At 38.2% G+C, this 27378-nt stretch overlaps 2 protein-coding genes across 2 annotated transcripts in view; both read left to right on the top strand.

The window, feature by feature from the left end:
• The window catches only part of LOC118811341 (sperm acrosome membrane-associated protein 4-like), a 6982-nt gene extending 690 nt beyond the window's left edge, over positions 1-6292 (top strand). The window contains exons 2-3 of the mRNA XM_036575501.1: positions 4278-4388; positions 5348-6292. Coding sequence (XP_036431394.1) covers positions 4278-4388; positions 5348-5589 — 353 coding nt within the window. The 3' untranslated portion in view covers positions 5590-6292. The remainder of the gene's footprint in view (positions 1-4277; positions 4389-5347) is intronic.
• Positions 6293-11128: 4836 nt separating this feature from the next.
• Positions 11129-19337, top strand: lye (lymphocyte antigen-6, epidermis). The gene is made up of 3 exons (XM_036575500.1): positions 11129-11316; positions 16914-17024; positions 18712-19337. Exons 1-3 carry the CDS (start codon positions 11265-11267, stop codon positions 18924-18926), a joined length of 378 nt encoding a protein of 125 aa, XP_036431393.1. The 5' UTR covers positions 11129-11264; the 3' UTR covers positions 18927-19337.
• Positions 19338-27378: the final 8041 nt, after the last annotated feature.

Genomic DNA, 27378 nt, shown 5'->3' with positions numbered 1-27378 from the left:
TATATTTGGAGCCTCAAAACTCAGCCAAGACGGTTCCGACATACACCAACCTTTACGTAGAGCTAGACCCGGCCTGCTTCAAATAGCATTAGCGTACAAATCTACTGCTTACTCACCAAATGAGACGATTTTGTCAAATGCACAACTTGCCCCACTACCAGGGTGCATTGTAACAATAGGTGGGGCAGATTTTAATAGTTATATAAAATATGTTCACAAACTAATATTTAAAAAAAGTATTTATTTAGCTAAAACTGTCAGGTTTAATTTAATTTTGCCTTCTGTCCAAAGCCCCATGTGACATTGCTAGGTTTTTGTCTTGTATAGTTTAAAAAAGCATACATCACATTAACATGTCACATTAAACTACAAAGGCATATTTAGACTATATGAGAAAATGTAACCTCTACTAATATATGTGTTAACCAGCAATCTAAACAATCCAGACACAAAATCTAATTTTCTTACCTCAAAATCAGTTTTTGGTACAGTCATATGCAAACCCCAGTCAAATTACCTATTAAGTCACCACACTAAAACATGGTATTTTTATGCACAATTCTTATTATTGGATGAGTTTTGGTGCACAACTTCTATTTATTTGCTGAGTTTAACATATTGAAAAACAAAAAAAACATGAAACATTAAATGCGCCATTAACTTTTGCACACGTTGCATTTCCCCACAGTATCTTAAATTCAGTAAATACACAGAAATGATGTATTAAAATGTAGAGGATGTGTTCACTTTTTTACTTATTTAGTTGAAAATCGACAAATGCATGTGATTTGATGGGGCGCCCAAACTTTTGCACACATCTGTAGGCTTCACCTGATGTCTTCCAGCTCCTCATGTCAGCTCAGGAGGGTGGGGGGGCTTTTCCAAAGGCAATATCAGCCATGTAGCTTATTTGTCATTGGTGAAGCTGTGGGTCAACTTACTCCGTCTTACAGCCCTATTAACATATGACCGGCTCAGCTCTACTGGGAATACTAGGACGGCAGTGCGGTCAGTTATGGGAATATCTGAGGGTTTGTTTGTTTTATTCCCAAACCTTTATTAAATATATAATGATGTATACTCTCAAAAATGATGGTTCTTCAAGAGTTCTTTAGTAAAGAAACTGGTTCTATATAGAACCATGAACACTCAAAGAGCCCATTGCATGATTAAAAGGTTCTTTGCATGGTGAAAGGGTTCTTCAGATTGATGGAGAATGTGCTGTAGATGGTTCTATATAGAACCTTTTTGAAATATGTTCCATATTGGTTTCAGACCAAAATTAGTATAGAATAAAAGCTGCACTGAATATTGGAGGAATGAAAGATGTTCATTTAAATAAATTAAAAACAGCTGAGTAGTTTTTTTACAGGCCCGTATAACAAGGAACCCATTTTCTTATGTTTTGTTTTACAGAAAAAAAGTTAAATTTTGTATGTAAACATTGTAAACATTCCAAAGTGGACTCCAGTCCATACAGTCGATATATGGAAACTAAACTGCAAGAATTGATTTGTTTTTGTGATCTATGAAAACCAACACATACGCATTGCATATTCCCACCTACTCAGCCTACAGCAGATTAGGGGCTGCACTGAAGTTATAAGGAGTGTTTCAGCCCTGCTTTTTGAATACAGGGGGCAGCCAATCAGAACAGAGCTCATTTACACATCAGTCTTAAAGACGCAGTAACAAAAACGACCTGTAATCATAAGGGGATAAAGAGAGCTTAGAAAATGCTTGTGTACAAATGAATTCTGACTGTTTTTGGAACATAAAACCACATAAACGTAATAAGTGGATCTCAGTGGGGAAAATACAATACAAGAGTAATGTAGACTATGAGGTTATTAAAGACATCAGATCAGTATCAGTATCGATACTCAAGGTTTCAATATAGATATCAAAAAAGAAAACATTGTATCGTTTCATCTCTAACGAAAGCAGTGTCAGTTCATACCACTTTTACAGTGTGTGTCTGATTTAAGACGTCAAGTAAGATGAAGCGGAAAAAAAATGATGTTCAGATTTGATTCACTCTTATTTTCACAATTAAACATTTATACGCTGTAAAAAAAAGTGGTTCATCAATTCATGTAGTCACACAATCCAAAGCAGAAACTTTGTTGAGATGAACAAAAGCAACATTTTATATCAATTCAAATTTCAAACAAAAAAATCTTCTCATTATTTGGAGGATGTGGGGTGAAATGAACGGTGCTTGCATTGAATTGAAATCACCACAGAGATTTGTGTAAATTAGATTTAAATGTAATTCAGCTCTGTAAGCTCTGCTCACTGTTGTGGTCAAATCAGGGCCGGTGGATTCCATAAAGGAAAGACTGTCCTATTCAGTGTTCATTATTCTGATCTAATCTGCTGAAAAGCAGGTTTAACCAGTTCAACAGAGAGTGATGGGACATTAGCGAAGGACTGTGTACCAGACAGGAGAGATCACAGTATCAGCTAACAATGAGTGCTAAGTACATTTTACAATGTTTGCATATGGCTCACTTACGCAAATACTGTTCAGAACCGTAACCGTAGAAATAACTTTCTTCATGGGGAAATTATTTTTTGTAGACTGATCATAGACAAGCAATTCACTCCAAAACATGAACAACACTGTAAAACTGCTGTAATTTTACAGCACATTACAGTACAATTCATGACAACATACTGATTTCTTAAATTACGATATGCTGGTGTCTTTTCTGTTAATTCTGTGAGCTCATGTCCTTCCTTAATTCTAAAGCCATTCATGTCCATACTGTATTTTTTTAATTTCCTTTATTACAATGATTCTTAGAGCTCCACTGAGCACAAATGTAACAACGAAATCAAAATTGGAGGAACTGTTTGGCTACAGTGATACCTTTTTTTGTAAATTGTACAAATGTTCATGAAAACTGATGTACAATCAAACAAATTAAAACAGCTCTTACACAAAAAGCCAGCTGGAATAAAAAGGAACCGCTTACTATATATTAGCATAACTAAACTAGCAGCAATGAAAGCAAAGCAATTCAAAATCAATGTGCCTAACAACCCCACTCACATGAAGACAAAACTCTGTATTTAAGGAAAGTATTTTCACTGTTAAAATACTGTAAAATTTAATTTAATGGTCAATAATGGTTCTTTGTAATGGTTAAATGCATGTAAGTAAACCATAAATATATTGAATTTTAAATTGTTCATTTACAAAAATAAAACACACATTCACAGAAAAAAATGAAGACCATTTTACAAACACTTGCATTTTTTAATGGTTGTTTCTGGTGTTATTATCATGGTAAAATAAGTATGTCAAAAATAACAAAACAGTTGAAGTAGTTGAGTTAGAGTGAAAGGCAGTATTTCTAATACACACACACTTTCTAAGCCGCTTATGCTTCTGGGTTGTGGGGGGAGCTGGAGCCTATCCCAGCCGCCAATGGGCGGAAGGCAGGAAACACCCTGGACAGGTTGCCAGTTCATCGGGCAGTATTTCTAATAAATAAGACTAATTTTCTGAATTTTGACCATCAACATACTTTTACTGTTAATTAGCAGGTTTTGTCTGGCATTAATGCTGCCCAGCTTTTTACCAGTTTTATGAGGAGAAAAATCAAAAATGTATTCCCACTTTAACAGATTGTAACTTTCTGAGCAACATAACATTTGTTTGAAAATATTTAACTTTTATTTTATTTTAACTTGTATTTTATTCTAGCAAGAAAATGTTTCATTTACTCAACAGAGAAAAATTGTTTTAGAATGAATCATGATGTTTTAATGTAAGCTAATGGAAGGAAAAAAAAACAAAGCTGCACTTTGTAAGTTTTGGTGATTTGGAGACCTCTCTGGTGGAAATGTGTAATTGCATGCAAAGTGTGGAAGAACATTTTGTAACGTGGGCTGGGCCTTAAAATGGGGAAAGTAGCCTAGTTTTATTTTTTTTTATTATATTATGCTTTTATTTTAATAAACAGTTTTGCTGTTGAATGTTTATATTTGTGGTTTGGTTTAGATTAAAATATTATTCCTATTTGTTTACCTTTTGTTGTGCTAACTGTCTCCACAAGATATGCAAACAAACTCCACGTGCACCAATTCCACAAAATATTTTTCAGATTTAAAGCATATGTTTTTTTTCATTATGAATCCTGAACATCTTTCAGGATTCATTTGCTGCTAGTCGGGTTATGCTAATTTATGGTTTGCCTTGGACATTTCATACGACTCTTTCTAACCGTATATCCATAATAATCATCTCTTTTTCTCTCTCTCTCTAGCGGAGTCTCTGACCTGTAATCAGTGCACTGTGGGACTGATAGGAATTTGTCTGAAACCCTCAACCACCGTCTGCACCACCAACACGTCCAACTGCTACACAGGAAAAGCCAGTAAGTCTCATCATTCCAAAGTGACAGCATCACCACTGTGGGCGGACACTGGTTGCCAAGCTGATGAGGCTCAGGCCCTGAATGTTTTAGTAGAATCTATTTATTTAGCACCTTTGGTGAGACAAAAAAGTGATTTAATACTCAAAAATAAAACAGTTCAGAGCTGCTATTGACTCACTGCAGTTCACTCTTTAGCATTTTAACTGCCTCCACTCCTACAGGCAGTTTGATACCCACCACACATGGAAAATGCAGGGTTCAGTTCCCCGTCCAGGCAGGAATGCAATTAATGCACTTCAAAATATTGATATATCATCTTAAGTATAATCACTATATCTTCTGTTTCTGATTATGAGACTGTTGTGAGAATATTATGGGATTATGTAACCTATTTCTAGACCTTTGCTTGTCTCGTTGACAGATAATGATGCTTCTTTGAAGATATAAAGAATTGTATTGTTTCAAGAGATAAAGCTTAAAACAAGCAATATTATTTGATTTTTTTTCACTTGCAAAAATATTTTTTGGACTGTACATCAATAAGAGATATTGAATACACTCTAAATCCCATGTGTCAAGCACAAGGCCCGCGGGTCATGTCAGGCACGTGGCGCAATCTTAGTCGGCTTGCAAAATGATTTAAATTTTCTATTCATATTAGCCCGTTTCACCATGAGCTGCACTACAGTTCCCAGCATGCACTGCAATGTAATACGTGCCAGATGGCTGTTTGGAGTCTTTTCTCTGAAGTTTTGGAAACTCCTGTTTTTTTCACTTATTTTTCTTTGATGTTCTCCTTCATTATGCAAGTGGATTATTTTATATCTAATCTCCCTAGAAACATCTGAAAAATGAAGAATTTGTTAGAAACAGTGTTCTGATTGGAAATTAGAGAAAAGAATGGTGGTATCTGATGCTAATGACATCCGTAAACTCTGTCTTTCTCCGTGTCTCCATAGCTTTCCCTTCAATCTCCGGTTTCCTCGGTTTCAACACTCAAGGATGCCTGGAGTCGTACCAGTGTGGCATCACCGTCAACGGCACCATCCTGGGTGCCTCTTACGTCGTCACTCAAACCTGCTGCAGCACAGACAAATGTAACCCCGTCCAGACCAGTGGCGCCCCCTACATGCAGCTGTCCCTGCCTGTGGCTCTCGGCACCACCCTGCTTGCCCTCATCTCGGGCAATTTCATTTACTAATCACCTCTTACTTAAATCCACATGCACAAATGATGATTTATAGATGAATTCAGTGCAATTTCTAAAACAAACTGCTATTCTATGAAGGATATTTCAAACGTAGATTAAGAGAACACATGTGGGCCCACACTTCCGTTCCTCACTAATACTTTATCTTAAACCCTATTGGAGCTGGATTAGTATCACCACAGCAGTTTCAGCAATGCAGTTTTGCGTGATTTGACTGGTTGACTCGTTACGGGGTAAAGGATCTGTGTAATTTCCCCACATTACACCAAATAGCCTAGATGGAAACATCATTGCACAAAGGTTTATGTCAGGATTATGTGAAATGCAATAGAACAGTAACAACACGTGCGGCTAAATGGCAAATATGGTGCCAAAAAATAAGAACGAAACAAAACAGGACACTGGGTGAGGGAGGAGACCTACATTTCATTGCAGTGTGGAGTGACGCCAATTATCAGTGGCAATTTGAAATGATGGTGCATTTTCATAGCATATGGGAGGAAATATACATCAAATTGAGTCACAAACGTTCAGCCAAGTATAGAAGCTAGTTCACTCTGGAATTATTACTTAGTAGACGTGTAAAAACTATGGACATGTTGGTAATTACACTCAAATTACAGCACCTCCTAAAATAAACCTGATCCAGCTCCAATAGGGCTGTAGTTTCATAGTAGTTTCTGAATAATTTCATACTAGATAAGAAACGTTTTAAGAGTATTGAGTGAATTATAAGTGTGGGGTTCAAGGGTTCAACTTATTACCATGTTTCATGTTTGCTTGAGTATTTGTTGTCAGTTTTCTGATGACATTTCTGGGGGATCAATCCCCAAAATTCATTTCCACAAACTTTCTTTCATTGAATTTTTCTCATTTATTTTATCTTTGTAAATTTCCACTTCAGAGCTGTAATTCACGTCTATTGTGAACTAATATTGGTTATTTTTATGGATATTTTGTGGTCTTTCCTTCTTGCTAGATCCACACAGCTGTCTTTTATGTTAAACTCTTAATGAGCAACATACAAACTCAAGCATCAGACTTGGTAACAACAACAAGTTATTGCTGGGAACCAGGTTTGATTTACAGAAATGCTGGTCAAGAGTCCATCAGACTATGACTGACCATCAGTCTCCTTGTGGTTAGTATAAATTAGTTCTTCTGTCAACTTAGGAGTTGACAGTTTGCTTAAGAAATAAATGTGTGAACTTAACTTGAAATTAACTAGTTAATATAATGTTGGAAACAATTGTGAAAAAATGAGAGTAGACAAAGTTAATCTTGGATAAGGAATCGTTGTGATGACAATGTTTTGTGAAATTCACTTCTACTATATGGAAAGTAGTTTAAGATAACTGACCAGCTGTATAACCTCTGGACCATGTTATAGTATTTATCCTATATGATGTAATATTATCTTGTGCAGTGTTGTAACTATATGGAAAATGAATGGACTATTGAATAAACTGATGTTCTAAAAGAAGCCTAATGTATTTGCATAAAAACTGAAATGCATATTTAACTATTGCATTCATTCTTTGGAGAATTCCTTTGCTTTTTTTTTTAGAAACTTAGAAGGATGAACATGCAAACAACCATTTGCATGGTGAAATGGTTTTTCAGATGGATGGAGAATGTGTTGCATATGATTGTGTATAGAAGCTTTTTGGAAAGCGTTCTAGATAGTACCAAAAAAGGTTTCTGCTATACTTACTATGCATACGATGTCAAGATTACAGCAATAGAAGAATCCTTTTAGGCGCTATATAGATCCATTTTCAAAAAGCTTCTATATACAACCATCTACAGCACATTCTCCGTCAATCTAAAGAAACATTTCACCATGCAAAGAACACTTTAAGCCCTTTTTTGGTTGTTTGAGTGGTCATGGTTCTATATAGAACCATTGTCTTTCCTAAAGACCCCTTGAAGAACCATATTTTTAAGTGTGTACACCTCAAGCACATTCATTGACCCAGTACACAGGTGTGGTTGGAGTCTACAGAGTGCTCCATCAATATTTATCTGCATTTCAAATGCTATTAACTTATACAACCTACACTAGGGTGTAATTTCCTCATCACTTTAACTTTGATGATATGATGATATTTGCACTACCCTCTCAGAAAAAAGGTATGAAATTTGTTACCTGTGAAGGTGGTTGGTGTAGTGTAGCAGGTAACATCACTGCCCCCCCTCCCCACCATGCAGCAGACTGGGGTTCATTCCCCCACCTTGGCAAGCCACCTACCCTATACCAATAAGCAATCCTTGGGCAAGACTCCTAACACTATCCTTGCCTACCTGTGCAAAAAACATGGTTAAATTGTAAGTCACTCTGGATCTGCCAAATGTCTTAAATGTTCAGGTGTGTTGGAAACTATCTCTGGGGCAGTACCCCTCTTGTCACTGGGGTGGTACCCTCAAAGGTACATCTCAGTACCTTTAGTCAGGGAACGTGACTCCACGCACCCCGTCTCGTCTCCAGGCTTTTTATTTTATTGACCTGTTTTAAAACATTCAGTTATGAAAAGGTACAAATACAAACTTTTCACCTGGAAAATCTTATTTATGGTTCACAATCAGACCTTAAAACCACTGTTGTACCTTTGAGGGAACATTTACATTGTTTGTACCTTGATGAACAAAAATGTACCTGCGCAGAACCTTTATTTCTAACAGTGTACCAGTCTAAGAAATGAGGTGCTATTGCATCTAGTCTTGTTCCTCAGTGACTATTGGTTCATATTTGATAGGAATTTTGTAAGTTTTTTTGTGTAATATTGATCGCAGGAAGTCTAAACCTTTCTGGAGAAATGTTGAAGAGTGGTCAATGTTGAAAGTGGTCTTTCTTGTGAAACAGGATAAAATATTTGCACTTATTTACTTTATAGCGAGTACAAATAGTAAGGGGACATCCTTGCCATGTTCCAGAAAATATATCAAATGTTTTGGACATTTAATTTTATCCAAAGATAAAATAGATACGATCCACTCAACATGTATGAAACCATTTTGATCAACTCCAATAAGAGATGGAAGATAGATGTCTAGTCTTGATACTAATATTTTAGCAATAACTTGCCAGTAATTATCGATAAATTGTCTTAAATTACAGACAAGATACATTAAGCTGATCTAAATGTCATCTTCCAAAAAACCTGATGATTTTCATTCATGCAAACAATGAAAAATGCTGCTTTTATGTCTTGTGAGTCAGTTAATATTTCCCCAGAATTTGTCTAATTATTAATAACTGCTTGAGTAATTTATGGCAGCTTGCCTGTCTTCCTTTTAAAATGTCTGTTGATGGCTTATTAGACTATTTTCTGCCTTTTGAAATAGAAAACTCAATTTTAACACTATAATAGAAACATTTTACCACAAAAGAAAATTGTTCATTCATTTTTTTTTCTGTGCATCAACTGATTTTCAGTGCATGATTCACAATTTAATAACACATTTTGTGGCCAGTCATGGCTGTCAGTAAACACAAAAGTATTTGTTACTTGTGTATACATTCCACCTACATTTATGGGCCAAACAGACCCTGTTTTGTGTGTCAGCAGAAACACACTGAAGTTAAGGAAGTTAAGTTAAATGAACTGTCCATGTACACTGTGGAAGATGAAGGCCAAGTGCATTAGAAGTTTGACTGGCTCCTGTAATTACAGCTGTCAGTGTCCAGCATGTGCCGTAAACATGGAGACAGCAGCACGAAACCTGATTCTGTGACTCAGCAAGAGGACACAAAAGGCATAGAGGTATCAGCTTACTTACCATCAACAACAAAAGAGGGTATTTATTTATTTATTTATTTACTTATTTTTTTACTGAACTGGCTTAGTTGTCATCAGCATTATCCAATTATCACATGTACTTAGACAATGCTGATGACAACAGTAAATAATTATCACATCTACTTTATTTTCTGTATTGATACCTTCCAGAATCTTTGGAACTTGACATCATTCCGTGTGTAATTTTAACATACAGCACTGTTTATTTTAAGACACTAAAGTTCAATTTATATTCACAACATTTCAAATACATTCAAAATTACAATTTTATTTCACCGGGTACTCAGTTTAGTTTGTGTAGCCCATTTTTCATCAAATATTGTCCAAAACATCTTGTCCAGAAATGTTCTTTGACAAAAAAAAAAACTTTTAAGAGCATGAGGAAGAACCACTGAGAGGAACCAAGACTGAAAAGGAGAACCTCCTTAAGAGCATGAGGAAGAACCACTGAGAGGAACCAAGACTCAAAAGGAGAACCTCCTTAAGAGCATGAGGAAGAACCACTGAGAGGAACCAAGACTGAAAAGGAGAACCTCCTTAAGAGCATGAGCAAGAACCACTGAGAGGAGCCAAGACTCAAAAGGAGAACCTCCTTAAGAGCATGAGGAAGAACCACTGAGAGGAGCCAAGGCTCAAACGGAGAACCTCCTTAAGAGCATGAGGAAGAACCACTAAGAGGAACCAAGGCTCAAAGGAGAACCTCCTTAAGAGCCTATGGGAAGAACCACTAACAGGAACCAAGACTCAAAAGGAGAAACTTTCTCTGAGTATGAGGAAGAGCCACTGAGAGGAACCAAGACTCAAAAGGAGCATGACAAAGAACGACTGAAAGGAACCTGAGACTCAAAAGGAGAACCTCCCTAAGAGCATGTTGAAGAACCCCTAAGAGGAACCAAGACTCAAAAGGAGAACCTCCTTAAGAGCATGAGGAAGAACCACTGAGAGGAACCAAGACTCAAAAGGAGAACCTCTCTAAGAGCCTACGAGAAGAACCACTGAGAGGAACCGAGACTCAAAAGGAGAACCTTCCTATAAGCATGAGAAAGAACCACTGAGAGGAACTGAGACTCAATAGGCGAACCTTAGTAAGAACATGAAGAAGAATCACTAAGAGGAACCAAGACCTCGAAGGAGAAACTCTCTAAGTGCATGAGGAAGAACCAGTCAAAAGGAGAACCTCCCTTAGAACATGAGGAAGAAGCATTAAGAGGAACCAAGACTTGTAATCTTCCAGTCTCATAATTAAGCTTTAAGGATCTGTACAGGTTATAATCCAATGTCCAGTGAAGACGTAAGGATGCCTGTGTAGGAAACACTTTCAGGATTACAGTCACCTTGACTTATTACTTCTAGACAATTTGATAACCTGACTGACGACCTTCACAGCCAAAAACCTACGTAGCTCCTTCTTCTAAAGGAACACAACTAGTTTTGTTCTCCTCAGTAAACAAAAGACTCTTCACACATCCTTTCAGCTGATCCTTGACTACAGGGCCGTGAATGTTTTCTCATTGTCTTTTCATCACCAGAGTGATGAACAGACCCTGCGCTGGGTGTGTGGGTGTCTGTGTATATTAAAACAGGTTTATCTCCCTCTCAGCATTGTTTCTTCATTTTTCCTCCATATGACTGACGCATTCCACGCTTTCCCACCTGGTGGACAGCTGAACACGAGCGGTCACACCCCTATCACTAACCCAACTAATAAATTACTCATCAACTCCTTCCTGGATGAGAGAGTATATTAAGGCCTGCATCCTCCAGGTATCGTCCTTCTCGTCTTCACCTCCTGCCCAGAGCGTTCGGAGACTCTTCTTGGATTTCTAACTGCTGTGAGGAGACCATCGAGGATAACCCGCTTTCAGAATGAATAAGGTTTTAGTTGCCGTGCTGGCTGTGGCGCTGCTCTTTGTCGCAGGTAAGATCTCTATTCAATCAATATTCAATCAATCGATCATGAATAGTAGCATCTTTCATACAAGCAGTTTTAACCCAAAGTGCTTTACAGATTCACATGAAGGACGTGAAGAAGCCAGTATAGAGAATAAGAAGAGTAAAACAAACAAATCTAGAGAAAAGTTTTCAAATACAACACAAAGAACAGTAATAGTATTAATAAAAAAATAAGATTATGGGAAAAATAATGAAGGGTAATACAAAAAATAACAACAATAAGAGAACATTTCAAAATAAAATCATGGTTAAGTCTTAACAGTTTATTAACAAAATGACCACTACCCTCAGGTCCACATACACTAAACGCTGCCTCCCCATGTGTCTTTGTTCATGAACTCATGAACTTAAAGTAGATTTATCCCCGAAGAGTGGACAGATTTGTTTCGTTCATAAAATTTTACAAATTTTAAATTTTTAAAATGTATTCTAAACTTAATAGGTAACAACTAGGCAAGACAAGGCAAATTTCTAACACATTTCATAGAAAAAAGCAATTCACTGTGCTTTACATAAACAAAATCAAAAAGATCATTAAAAGGAAGAATAAAGACAAAGTGCTTAAGAGTGAAAAACTATTTTTTTTCAAAAATATTTGAAAAAAAAAACAAAAGAAAGTAAACTCACAAACAACATCCAAAGAAAGAATAAAGACAAAATGCTCAAGAGTGAAAAACAATAAAAATAATAAAAAAAAAATTTTATCAAAAGAAAGTCAAAAACAGCATCAAAAGGAAGAATACAGACAAAGTGCTTAAGAGTGAAAAACAATGGAAATAATTTTAAAACATAATAAAAAATCAAAACGAACATCAACAGGAAAAATAAAGACAAAGTCTTAACAGTAAAAAACACTAAAAATAATAACAAAAAATAACTGAAAGAAAATAAAATCAAAAAGAACATCAACAGGAAGAATAAAGACAAAGTGCTTCAGTGTAAAAAAACAAAAAAAAAGAAAAAAATAATAAAAAAGTCAAATCAAAAAGAACATCCACATAAAACATAAACATAAAGAGTGAAAAATACTAAAAATAATAACAAAAATATCAAAAGAACATACAAAGTACATCACGTAGAATAAAACCTTTAAAGGGGATTAAAATAAAGGACTTTTATTAAAGTAAAAGAGGAGTAAAAGTAAGAGGAGTAAAAATAAACAGCGAGTCTTAGAGCTCCATCATAGGCACATGAGCAGAGAAATGATTTCAACTGGATTTAAATATGGCTACTTTTGAGGCTCGTCGAAGGTCTTCTGGCTGTTTGTTCCAGTTGTAGCAGCATAACAGCTAAAAATGCTGCTTCAGTGTTTTTATTTTGGACTCTGGGCTTGACTAGCTGTCCTGAGTTCATGAATCTTAGAGACCTGCTCAGTTTATATTCTTTAAACAGAATCAGAAATGTGTTCTGGGCCTGAACCATTCAGTGACTGATAGACCAGCAGCAGCACTTTAAACGCTGATCTGTAACTAACACTGGAGGGACTGGGAGTAAAAAAAGGGCCTTTCTGGGTTTCTCTGGGAGGCCAGGAAGAAGAGCATCACTATAGTCCCACCTACCACTTATAAAACCACAAATAAGCTTCACAGCATTCACTTGAGAGAGGAACTAGGTGAGGAGTGGTCAGTCTCTCACAGTATTTCAAAGACAATGAAAAACAGTTCTGGTGACATTTTTAATATGGATTTAAACATTTATATGTGAGTCTAAGCCCTGCGATGGACTGGCGACCTGTCCAGGGTGTATCCTGCCTTCCGCCCAATGACAGCTGGGATAGGCTCCAGCACCCCACCGCGACCCAGAAGGATAAGCGGTTTAGATGATGTATGTATGTATGTGAGTCTAAACACAGACTAATATACATATAATATAATCATATAACAGGATTAGCATCATTTGTAAAAGATTTCATACTGCCCAGGCCCCAATGACCAGTATTTATCCAGTTTTATCTCTGCTGAATTGGATAAAGATGTGAGACACTCAAATGGAGATACAGTCAATGCATTCAGTTAAACTGACTGAGGGGTAACGAAAGACATAACTTTGCATCATCTGCATAGCAATGAAAATGGTGTGGATCAAAGATAAAACCTGTACAAACAGAACTGAATGGGACCCAAAATGGAGCCCTGAGAAACTCAGTAAGTGATGCCACAGCTCCTAAATGAACACAGATGTGAGCTGAAGCAGTTAAGAACTAGTCTCAGGTCAGTGAAGTGGGATCGAGTTCAGCATTCCAACAATCGAAATGGATCTTTTATTATGAAGACATCGGGAAATTACAAGCCTTTTTCAACCAGTTCTTTCCCCTGTCCTTCTCAAATCTGAAGCAGATTAGTTGTATGGCCCGGGCCCGTCAGCAGGCCCACAGTTTTATTACACACTTCTATAATCTAAGAATAGCTCAGCCAGTTTGCATTGAAGTGCCTGTAGTTACTGAATAATACGCCTTAGTATGAAATAAGCCTGGGATGTTAAGAGATGAACTTAACTTCCTTAACTTAAGTGTGCTGAGATGCAGAACTAGGCCTGTTTGGCCCATAAATTTAGGTGGAATCCGTGGAAAGCCTTAGTATGTAATAAACCTGGGATTTTAAGAGATTAAAACAGGTTTCTAGATTTTAATGGCAGCTTTCAAAAACATTGAGACCAATGTTGAACAGCAGTATGTGTAATATATGTATCTGTAAATATGGCTGTATGACCAATAGATATGGACAAATACATATATTTTTTACATAAAATGTTAAGGATGTTTATTCCTTCTCCTGAAAGTTATGAGGTTTTCTCCCAAGTGGTGCTATATACACATGAATGGTTCTACTGAACTGGTTCAAAGTCAGACTTAAACTGAAGTTCTTTTGCTTTGAGTGACCCCAATACCTTGTTATGCTTACTTTATTAAAAGGAATGATTGAACATCCCATTTTGTCACTACCAAAACAAACCGAAACTTTACTAAATGCTTCAGTAGTGACTGTTTCATGAGCAGAACTCAGAAACACTAGCCAGTACATGACTGACAAACACAGCTTTGAATAACTGTACGCATTGCAAAAAAGCTGTGAGGCTCTCTCGCGTCTTTTACCTGCAGAGCTTTTTCTTTTAGCATCTGAGAGGGCAGTTAAAATACCAGAGAAATCACATCACACTCAGCTCGAGGCGACACTGCAGACGAGTCAGATCTTACAGGCAGCAGGTGGTATTTGAACATTCATAGACAGTTAACAGACTGTACTAAACCCATCTCAGCCTTAAAGCACCACACCCACTGTGGCATCCTGAGATCTCCTGTTACACCATCTAACCTTCTCACACAACATTACAGCTCCTACATACATTACAGCACTTACACTTACAGAGACCAACCAGTCGAAAACAACCAGTAACTACAAGTTATTCGTTTTTCAGGGTCAGAATAAAAGTAGGAAATATATATAAAACATAAAATGACACAGAAGCCTCAGCAAGTAAATATATCACTTTTTTTTTCATTAATTAATGTGTCCACTCTGCACCTTTATTCCAGCTTGCATTCTTTTCAGGAGACTCACTTTCAGTTTCTCAAAGAAACCTGCAGGGATATTTTACACACCTCCAAAGTTCAGCCTTAGAAGCTGGTTTAGCATTTTAGATTTACATTTCAGCCATAATAAAAAGTGTAAAGGGAATTTCAGAGAAAACAAAAAACTAAAACAAAAAGAGAGAAAAGAAAAAGACAGAGTGAAGAAAAGGGCAGGAGCGAGAGATACAAAGAGCTGGAGAAAAGAGGGGAGAGAGAAACAAAGAGAGAGAAAGGCAGAGAGAGAGACATATATCAGTGGCAGAACAGGAACAATAGAGTTATAGACGTGGAACGTAATGAACTCATTAAAGGTTACGAGAACGCGGTTAAGGATGAACAGGTTCTTTTGTTTTTTATTGGAAGGCAGAAAGAAAACAGGCTCTAGTGTTCAGTCTGTAAATCTGCCCTCAGGTTCTTCAGGTCTGTCACTGACATTCACCTTCTGCCCCACCTCCACACAGGCACACTGCCTAGGTCACGCTTGGGTCAGTTCATGTTTGATAGGTTTATACTTGGCCTGGTTAATACTTGGCCTGGTTCATGCTCGGATTGATCCAGTTCTTACTTGGCCTGGATCATGCTTGGATTGGTTCATGTTTGATCCAGTTCATGCTCGGATTGGTTCATGCTTGGATTGGTTCTTGTTTGGTCCCTTTCATACTTGGCCTTGTTCATATTTGGCCTGGTTTATACTTGGCCTGGTTCATGTGTGGACTGGTTCATGTTTGGTCCCTTTCATACTTGGCCTGGTTCATATTTGGCCTGGTTTATACTTGACTTGGTTTATGCTTGGATTGGTCTGTGTTTGGTCCAGTTCATACTTGGCCTGGTTTATATCTGGTCTGGTTTAAGATCAGGCTGGTTCCCAAAACTGAACTCTATATGACTGAACTCTTTATATATACCCTATATAAAGCCTATATAAAGCCTATATAAAGCCTGAACTCTATATAAGGCCAGATTGAGTTTATAATCTCTGTTTAAGAAGCCTGGAGTTTGAGAAAATGTACAGTACAGCATTAATAACCGCAATACGCCTCACCTTTTATCACCAGTGTGTTTCTGAGTGAAATCTATATGGTTTATGCTGTTAAAACCGCAAGCTTCCTTTATATTGTGTGAACATTTTATGTGAATGAACTGATAGAAATGATCCTCATTATTAACCTTCATTAAAGTAAATATTTTGCTACAACAGTGACAAAACACTGAGTGTGTTAACATGCACTTAATAATCTGAAAATCAGATTTTGTCAGCAATCCAATCAACACATTTTCATGCACTTGAGTAATCAGATAATGTGGAAACTCCAGGTCTACATGAGTCAGACAGTAATCAGATTTCTGCAACCAGCCAATAAACTCACAGAAGAAGACATAATGTAAACGTAACGTAAACTCAAGCTTCATGCTGCAGCTTTTTTTTTAATATCGCACCACTTTACCTGAAAATACGAAGAAACATCTTCTAGAAGATGAAGAATATTTAAATCCTTCAATTCGTCAAGCATGTAGTCGCTTTCAGTGTCACTCCAAAAGTGTTTTGCTGCGTCTCGTGGCAACGCTGCTTACTTATTTCCAGTACTGCAGTCTGTTTTCGCACATGTGCAGACTGAGAAATCTGAAAGAAATCAGAGTAAGAGTTTACATGCACTGAGAAATCTGATTACTGAGCTATAAATACAGCTCTCTTTATCAGATTTATTAATCAGGTTTCTAGACCTTCTAAGAAATCAGAGTGTGATGTTTACCTGACCATTTGAATAATCAGATAACTGCCGAAATCTGGTTATGATTGGATTATGTATGCAAACTGTCACTAGTTTATGTTGTGTAAAGTTTTCTAATGAAACTTTTAAAAGCACAAAATGTGTTAAAAGTCTATAAAAGCCTGAGAGTAGTCAAAATGGTATTTCATGTTTTTAAAGGTTGTTTTTTGTTCTCATGAATGTGTAACATACTCTCTCTCTCTCTCTCTCTCTCTCTCTCTCTAGCTGAGGGGTTGAACTGTTACTCCTGTTCAGTGGGGATTTTGGGGAAGTGTTTCATAAGCAGCTCACAAACCTGCGGCAGCACCCAAAACAGCTGCTTCAAGGGACAAGCAGGTACGACAGCACGTACTCACAGAACCATGAACACACTGAGGTTCACGTTCTCAGACTCATCCGTCCTGAGGCTCATTCCTACATTCACACCAGCAATCATGCAAATATTCACACATTCCTACAGTCACACCAGATAACATACATACTTTCACACACACTTACAAAGACTCTGGAAAGCCACATTTTCTACAGAAACCATTCCTTCAAGTGGTCATTCACACCACAGGGTTCATACTGACCAAGCACTTGTCATAGGTAGCAACTTTTGATTGACCTTTGATTGAAAAAATGCTGACGATGTTGGACACTGTTGAATCCATGTAGATCTCTGACGCTGAATTGGCATTGATCTTGCTCACTGTTCTGGCCATTGAACACTGGAAAATCAACCAGAATCAGAAACACTGATCCAAGTTGATTCAACTGCAAGAAGTGTAACAAAGTGTAGAAGACTGGAGGGTCAGTCTCAATCCAGGCAGCTCTGTCATGTAAGAGTATGATGCTCGCTGCTGTCGGAACCCAAAATGGTAACTTTACAGGAGAAAGAAAAAACATACTTTACTTCTAATGTAAGTCGATGGAACAAGAATTTTTCCCCAAGTAATCTTGAGCCGTTTCTTTTGGTCCATTCATACTGAAATTTCACGCACAATGTAAAGAGCAACAGGCCTTTTCAAAATATGATAAAAACTGAAAAACTTAGAGAAAAAATAGAGATACAAAAAATAGAGATACGAGGTTTTGTTCCGATATCAGGGTTAGGGTTAGGGTTGAATCAGCTTTGGATCAACATGGTTGAAGATCAATGCAAATTGACGACATGACATCAAATCAGCACCATTTCAATCAAAGTTTGCTGTCTGGGGTGTATTAATGCTTTTATCGCTTCATAGAACTTTAGAACGTTCAATCAACATTGTCTGAACGATACATTGTTTGCATATTGATGTATCAATATGCCACCACCAACAACCACCCCACCTCCCATTGCCAACTCCATCAGGCAGCAATGTTTTCACAGCTGGCCACATTATTTTTTTGGTTACATTTTCCAAAATTCATGCATAATTCAAACACTGAGATATAAACAAAGTTCAGATTTCTTTACAGTGGTGGTGATAGTAACCGGGGTCGTCATGACTACAACACAAATATAGACATTTTATTTACAACCCAAAACCACCAGTTAACCTACATGTGTGTTCTGAGTGTTTACATGTAATGTTGATGATGGTAAAATATTGTAATGCTGAAAACGGTATGATTTCTTTTGCTTCACAACGTCCTGCATTTACCATGAACTGAAATGAAAAACACATTTTAGCTTAAAACCTTACCTAAAAACTACCACAAAACAATGTCTCAAGCATCAGGCAGGCCATTCATGACCATTTTGGGTAATAACGTCAGACATCTGGTTCCTATCACCACCACTGTGAACATTTCTGACTCTGTATGTTTCTCTAGAACAGAGCGTTCCACTCTGAATGACTTTGGGAAAGCCTTGCCAGAGGAATGGAAGCTGCAAAGCAGGCCCAACTCCATATTAATGCCTGTGTTTTTCACAGTTTTTTGAGACTAGTTCAAATAGGTGTGACGGTCTGGTGTCCACATACTTTTGATTGTATAGTGTAGCTTTCACTGTTTAGTGACTTGCTCCTTTTCTCTTATCCCTCCCTTTTCTCAGCGTTCAACTTGACAGGCGCTCTGAATTTCTACACCAGCGGCTGCATCAACTCCACCAACTGCGTCACCAGCACGGGGACCATTCTGGGCGTCGGTTACACCGTCACCCAAACATGCTGCAGCACGGACCTCTGCAATGGAGCCAGCAGCGTCCGGCTGCCACTCACTGCAGCTGTTGGCGCCGCCCTGCTGGCCACCACTTGGAGCTTCATGTAGAAAACCTCCAGTTTACCTCATTTTCTATTATCCATGCTGTCTCCAGTCCTAATCCTGGGGAATTGTGTTCTATGCTCTCTCATTTGAGACATTTAAGTATCATGAAGGATTCTGTCCACAGGACTGAAGCTGGGAACTAATAATATAAATTACTTATTAAGGACAAAAAAAGACAAAGTCAAGTATGATAAGCTTTTCTTTTCTGGATGCTTGAATATAATAGGAACAAAATGTTACTGTAGAAAATATTTAACTTTTTTCAATTGCTAGGATGAGGGCACTTTACACTTTCTCAGGTAATAGTGTGTCTCTGAGGCGATGATGCACTAGATATTAAAAAGTTGTCAAATGATGTACAATGCTACCAATTATTGTGCTGAAATTGATCCTCTTGTAGGAAAAAACTGTTTTTCAATGAAGTATTTCTTGAATAAAGAGAGCAAATTTTAACTGAGGTTTAATTTTCCTTGTGTGGTTCAGGACTTTACAATATAACTTGCCTCAGCATATAAATTCAAGGTACACCCACTGCTGACACAGGTGTCCAATTGTGTAATCTCAATAGAAAAGTGTTGACCAATAGAACTGGACACTGGAGGTGGGGGTATAAAGCCCCCAGCATTGGGCTGTGGAGCAGTGGAACTGTATGTGAAGTGATGGAGCTCCATCCAACACCTTTAGGATGAGTTGGAGTGATCCAGAACTGACCATCCAACATCCAACAGTACCTGATCACACTAATGATCAATCAAATCCTCACAGCAAGGGTCCAACTCCCTAAAAACACCCCTCATTTCAGAGGAAACGCTGGAAGAGCTGGTGTCTACACAGCGTAGAACATATAAAGCTTAGAGCAGTAAGTGTCTTGATAAGGTGTTGGACCATCACAGGCCGCCAGAACATTTTCAATGAGCCTTGGCATAGATTCTACAAATCTCCCATCCTCCTCTGGTGTTTTGGTAATAGTAGTAATGTCCAATGCTGTCTGACCAGAATCTACCATAGGTGTTCAACTGTGTTGAGATTTGGTGGCTATAGCATTATCATCATTCTCATACTCATCAAACCATTCAGAGACCCCTTGCACCTGTGGATGGGGGTATCAACATCCTGAAAGAGACTATTTTCATCAGGATAGAAATGTTTCGTCCTAAAATAAGGGGGAAAATGGACCACTCAGCAGCACCACCCACGGCATAATAGAGCCGTCTTTGTAATAAGATGTTTGTGAACTGCAGCTCTTCAGTAACCCTCTCTATGTAGTTGTGGATGGACTCACACTAATGCATGAACACTAATGAATGTACCACTCTTGCCACATTAGCCAACCTACTGACATCTTGCCCAAAGATCTGAATACAGATCAGTCACTTTAGCCACTGTTCCTACCGAAATGTATATGTTCCTTAATTGTATCATGCAGTACACCAATCTAGAAGCATCTGCACTCATTAGGTTTCTCCACTCATTTACTGAAGCAATAAGCCATAAAAGGCCATGCGTTTCTGCAATTGTATCACGGGGAAGGGTGTTGTTAGGCACATTGTCAAGCAGAGTGCATAAACCCCCCCATTATAAAATCACAGTAACACACAGCCTCGAGTCGCTTATGGCTTTTATAAAACAGCAGCCAACGTCAATTATGATCAAATACACAACATTGTTATTATCAATAATCGACGTAAACAAGTATTCTGCCAAGAAATGTAGTTCCTTTAGAGTATGGTATCGTTGCTAAGCAACCGTGGACTTACCGTAAGTACTTTTTGGTCATCAAATTACCACCGTAAATCTTACTGTGGCATGCGCCCATCCCCTGGACCCTGATGACAGCCGCAAGGGCCAGGAAAAAGGCAGGGCCCGAACTCCGTGCCCAGACAATATCCTGCGAAGACAGAGGGGAGATGATGAAATCTGTAAGGGAGTAGGGCTCTGCCCTGCCTCCTCGGCACCACCTCCGGTCCCATGGCAATGTTTAGGATTCAGGGGATGGGTGCAGGGCATATTTATATAGCGCTAACCCCACGCCACCCCTCTCACCACACTGGTGCTGAATCTTACATAACTCCCTGCTCCCTACGTAGTGCACTATGTAGGAATTTAAACACTGGATCCTGCACCCCAATGCTGCAAATACAGCTAGTCATTTGGGACACATCAAGCCTGTGATATTAATGATAGAGGTGTTTAGGCTGTTTGCTACCTATTACCCTGTTAGCTAACTGACCAGTCTGATTCTAGTTAAGAAAATAAGATGTCAGCCCCTCAATTTAAACAAAAACAGGTTCTTACTTCATCAGTACACTCGGTGATCCATGCGAGCAGCATTAGAGTCAAATATTATTTATTAACAGCACAAGGGTTTTCATGGTGCAGTAATACAGAGTTCAGCTGTAGTGAGGTGGTCTTAGGTATGTGTATTTTGTATATTCCAACAGCTTTGAACACGGTTCACCCAATCAGATTTTAGGAGTGGAACTATCTGTTTTATAATGAACATTTTCCTCAAATTTGTCACCCATTTGTAGATCCATTTTAAACGATAGAAATAATTATTATTCACAGTGTTACCAGAGTCTTGATCTTGATTGGGTTTGTTCAGATGAAGTCTAAAATCCAGGTCCAGGTCTTGAACAAAGCTTTACTACAGTGGTTCCAAACCCAGTTCTCAGAGCCCCCAGACAGTCCTCATTTTTCCTTCCTCCAAATTTGTTGCGTTCAGTTTGAGTAAAAATGTTGACCGTCTGAGGGGCCCTGAGGATGAGGTCAGGAACCTCGCTCTACTAGATGGTAGATTCCAGCCCTCCTGACCTACAGAGGCAGAACAGAGGTGGAATGATCAGAATGAGGGCCCTCTCTTGTCAATAGCAGTAAGTCAGTGTTGGACACTGGAATCAGCTTTAAGCTTGCATAAGACGGGTTTAGGCTTAGATACACATTCAGTAGTTGCTGACAGAACCTGCTGAGAATGATGTAAAGAGGTTCTGCTAGAAATGGCTGAAAATCCAGTAAGCTCATGGATCAAGTGGTGTCCACCCATCTTTGCCGCCTGAGAAAAGAAGAGAAAAAGAAACTGGTTGAGCTTCATTCCCTCTCTCTTCTGCCATTGGCCCCTCTTAAACAAAACTGTCTTTGACTAATCTTTCACCAAATGGTTTTGTTTGCAGTCCTTTCTGAAGAGGAGGCCATTGTCAAGTAAAGCTCTTTTCACGTTACACCAGTTGCCTGCAAGTTCACACTACATGACTCATCGCAAAGTTCTTGAACTTAGTGTTTTGCCTGCTCCAACAAACCTGACTGAAACATATCAGGTGTTGGGCCAAGTGTTGAAGTGTGGTACGATACAAAATACTCTGGGAGGTCGAATCGAATTGCCTTGAGGTCGATTTCAACAGGACTGCTAGTACTGAAGGAGCTCAGAGGTTAGAAAATATGGAAGGTAATTTGCTTCAGAATAATCATGAATTGACCTCATGACAATGTAATAACAACTCCTGGTAAAAGATATCAGCACCTGTTTTTGGCAACTAGGAGACAAGACTAACCCCTAAAACTGAGCTTTTGCTGCAGTTCCTTTATCAAGTTGAAAAAAGAGAAAAACTATGTAAAAAACTAATTTCCATCATTCTGATGAAGGCCTAATTAGAAGAAAAATGAAGTTCAATATCTGAAGGTACCTCTCACGAGACTGTCCTGTTGGGGGTCATTTGGCTTTGTCATTTTGTCTATCTGGAATAAACTAGAAGTTTGTTTTTGTTGTTTGTTGGGCTGGATCTGTTTAACACTGACATGAACATCTGGGCTATGATGTGTTGGTTCTGGCTATCTGAGTTAATTACACAGATACTTTATCCCATACAGATTGGCCAGTTGAATCTCTTACAAATGACATAACTGGAGCTTCTCTGTTAAAGTTAATCCCGCTAGAGCTCCAGGTATCTTGCTCCAGAATTATTACTTATCAGAATTAGTACTTAGCAGTGGCAAAAAAATAGTGAAGACTACAAACACTGCACGTTCGAACTGGATTAAAATCATAGATTTCACCAGTAATCATGCAAAATATAATACCTCCCCAGGTTAAACTAATCCAACTCAAATATGGATTAAGAGAGAAGAGAGATTAAGTTTATTCCTTCACATAAAAGTCTACTACATGAAAATCACTCTTTAAAAAACAGTAGGTAGCAGACCAAATAAGTGACTTTAGCAGCTAATAAAATATGATTAATCCAGGTTTAGATACTCAAACTGTAATTAATCCAGGTTTAGATACTCAGGCTGTAATTAATCCAGGTTTAGATACTCAGGCTGTGATTAATCCAGGTTTAGATACTCAGGCTGTGATTAATCCAGGTTTAGATACTCAGGCTGTGATTAATCCAGGTATAGATATGCTGAAATTAAGTCAGGTTTAAAAACTCAGACTGAGATGAATCCAGGTTTAGAGACTCAGACTGTGATTAATCCAGGTTTAAAAATGCTGGAAAATAATCAAGATTTAGATACTCAAGACTGTGACTAATCCAGGTTTAGATTCTCAGGCTGTGATTAATCCAAGTTTAGATACTCAGAATGTGATTAATCCAGGTTTAGATACCCAAGCTGTGATTAATCCAAGTTTAGATATTCAGACTGTGATTTATGCAATTTTTGGGACTCAGATTATGATTAATCCAGGTTTTGATTTGCTGAAATTAATCCAGGTTTAGATACTCAGACTGTGTTTAATCCAGGCATAGATACTAAGACTGTGATTGATCCAAGTTGAGAAGCTTAAACTGTTATTAATCCAGGTTTATGTACTCAGACTGTGATTAATCCAGGTTTATACACTCAGACTGTGATTAATCCAGGTTTATGTACTCAGACTGTGATTAATCCAGGTTTAGACATTCAGGCTGTGATTAATCCAGGTTTATGTACTCAGACTGTGATTAATTCAGGTTTAGACATTCAGACTGTGATTAATCCAGGTTTAGACACTCAGACTGTGATTAATCCAGGTTTTGATTTGCTGAAATTAATCCAGGTTTAGATACTCAGACTGTGTTTAATCCAGGCATAGATACTAAGACTGTGATTGATCCAAGTTGAGAAGCTTAAACTGTTATTAATCCAGGTTTATGTACTCAGACTGTGATTAATCCAGGTTTAGACACTCAGACTGTGATTAATCCAGGTTTAGACATTCAGACTGTGATTAATCCAGGTTTAGACGCTCAGACTGTGATTAATCCAGGTTTAGACGCTCAGGCTGTGATTAATCCAGGTTTAGATACTCAGACTGTGATTATTCCAGGTTTAGATACTGGACATGAAAGGCTGACATTAATATTGTACAGTCAAATACATGATCCATAAAGAGGAATCACCAAAACAAAAAAGAAATCATACCTAAATATTGAGTAAGTAAAGCATTTAAAACTCTAAACAAGCAACATGTTAAATCCAGCTAAGCTTAAAGTGAGCAGAATAAGCAAGAAATATTGTACGGTGAGACAGAGAACTGGACCCAGAATGCTGAGAAGATTATCTGTACTTTAAAGTGAAACTTATTAGAGGCACAAACAAGCATCAAACAAGCAACTGTGTCACCGTCCACTGTGTTTGTACATCGGTAATGAGGAGGTAATGCTGTGTGGATGAGCTAATTGAGTCTCCAGAGGAAGCATTAGCACTGTAGTAAATCAGCATGCTCAGAGGTGAAGCCCAAGAACAAAGTGTTTGCCTGAACATTTTAATTAGCATCCAACGGGTTAAACGTTTGCTTTTTAGAGGTTCATAAGTTTATGCTTCATTCTGAATGATGAAACATGAAGACGCAACATTACAGACTACAGTTACACCAATTCTTTTAATGAAACCTTCAATGGTTGCAAAATAAGAGACTGACCAATGCACATCATTATCATATCACACAGCGCCGCCCTGCAGGCCAACGTCTGCTGCTGCTAATTACACAGCAGACCACCCAAAGGACCAAAGCTAATGGTCAGAGATAGCAGCCACATTCTAACCCCCACTCAGTGGCCCATTATAGAGGCTCCCCACGAGACAGGAAATCCTGACGTAAGGTCCAGCTAATCTAAGCACAGGCTAACTATTCACAGGTAATTAGGCCGTCCCACACATGGCCACATGATGGTCACTGAGCCGGGACTGAAGTGTGGGTGGATGTCTGCTCCTCAGCAGTACCGAAGATAAGCTTGTTTACATTTATGAGGGGCTATGGAAAAAGAAACACTTTACAGTAAGACTACACTTTCTATGAATACTATGTCTATAAGAATCTATGAACACATTCATAGCATGTCATCATGCATTAATACATTCATAAGACATGATAAACACAGCTATAATCATATGTGAAAGCATAATGCATTATGAATTGTTAATACAATGCTTTATAAGTAGTGTTCATAATATGTTAGATGCTAAAGAAACTCAGTCCCAGCTTGCATTATGGATTTATATTTTTACTGATATACATATTATTATGACTGTAATGTGGACTCAATGCTACTGGGGGTGTGGCGGGCGGGGGGGGGGTTGATAGGGGTCAGCTCACAGACTCTCTAAGGTCACAGCATGTAAAGCTAGAAGACATTCTTTCTCTCCCACATCTGATGACTAAGGGTGTGCCGCAAGGTTCAATAATATGTCGTACACTGTTTTTTATATATTAATATTTAAAAGCTGATGACATTGGGAGGGACCTGGCAGCTCACAAACTGTCTAAGCTCACAGCATGTAAGGGTTAGGGGGGTTAAGATACACATATTTTCTCTGTTTTACTTTTCAGAGTTTTCAATACTGTATCACAATCATTGCACAATACTTATGATTAATGTTTTTTTTTTATTTTCTTATTTATTTATCAATGATTGGTTGTTTCTCACCTGGATTTTCCATTTAGATTTGCCTGTGTGGCCTGCATTGCTTTGTAGACATCACAGAACACATGCATAACTATATAATATCTCCAAAAGCCTCTATCCAGTGTATCTGCTCATCCAATGTATCTTCTAAAATGAAGAGTATTAACCCCTTAAAATTCTAGGCTTGTTTCATACTAAGGCTTATTATTCAGTAACTACAGGGGCTTCAATGCAAACTGGCTGAGCTATTCTTAGATTATAGAAGTGTGTAAACTTTGGCCAGTTAAGGGGTTTCATAGTAAGTTTGTTCCTTCTTTGCTGCAGTAACAGCCTTTAGGAAGGAAGACTTTACAGTAGATGTTGGAACATTGCTGTGAGGATTTGATTGAGCATTAGTGAGGTCTTGCTGGATGGTCAGTTCTGGATCAGATCAGGTACTGGTTGGAGCTCCCTCGCTCTTTATGTGTTTATTGGATGGTGTTGGGGTAGTTATTAAAAAAAAGTAATTCATTACAGATTACTAGTTACGTCTCTCAACCTGTAATCAATGGAATTACAAGAATTTACAGTGTAATGTGTAAATGTATTTTGTTACAAGAAAAAGTAATTATATTACCGTAATGTAGTACTGCATAACCCCCAACACTGGTATTGGACCCCCAATATTGCTGCTTGTGCAATTTTACACTCAAACTCTCTAATTAACCATTGCTCCACCTGTTTTTCCCCGTTTTGTACTATAATACTTTATACTAACACTGTTTGCTATCCGGTGTCGACCAGAGGAGGACGGGTTCCCCTTCTGAGTCTTGGTTCCTCTCAAGGTTTCTTCCTCTTCCTCCTAGGGAGCTTTTCTTGCCACTGTCTCCATTGGCTGCTCACGGGGGCTCAGACCCTGGATTTTTCAGTAAAGCTGCTTTGTGACAACACCTGTTGTAAAAAGCGCTGTATAAATAAACTTTGACTGGACTTGACTTCTTAAAACCCACTTGCGCAGTTTTTACGAAGGTTCTGACGTTCAGCAGTGTTTTCTTATTTGGGATTTGTTCTTAGGTAAGAACAGAATCTACACACACTCAAGAGCACAAAGGCACAAACAATGCTGTGGAATCTGACGTAGACCTAGACGTCTTTTCTTAGGATCTTTCTCAAGAACAAGCTTAAGAAGAAACTTAGGAAGACATTGGAGAACGAGGCCCATTGTGTTTCATCCCATTAGCTGACATTGGAGCACTGACTTAGTGAGGACATGGCAACCAAGCAAAACACCGTGTCATTGTCATTCTTGTTTTTGTTTGTTTGTTTTTCCTGTACACATCACGGAAAGCAGAGACGAGCAGTTATGCAACGTATGGTGAGTATTTGAGGATTTCCACAGCTCTCAGCGTCACACCCTGCAGTGAGTCACTGCGAGTACACAGGGATGAGGACCTGCTCTTCTGCTCACCACAGTGCAACACTGCATGTTTGTTGTGGAGAACGTAGCACAACTCAACATGTCAGATACGTCTTCAACAAGTGAGGGTTATTACACTAGAACATATAATTAAGGACAAGAGAGAGAACAAAGA

The sequence above is a fragment of the Colossoma macropomum genome, unplaced genomic scaffold (genome assembly GCF_904425465.1).
Source record: "Colossoma macropomum unplaced genomic scaffold, Colossoma_macropomum, whole genome shotgun sequence".
In the NCBI taxonomy this organism is placed as follows: Eukaryota; Metazoa; Chordata; class Actinopteri; order Characiformes; family Serrasalmidae; genus Colossoma; species Colossoma macropomum.
The sequence above is the reverse complement of the archived record's forward strand: the minus strand, read 5'-3'. Positions and strand labels throughout refer to the sequence as shown.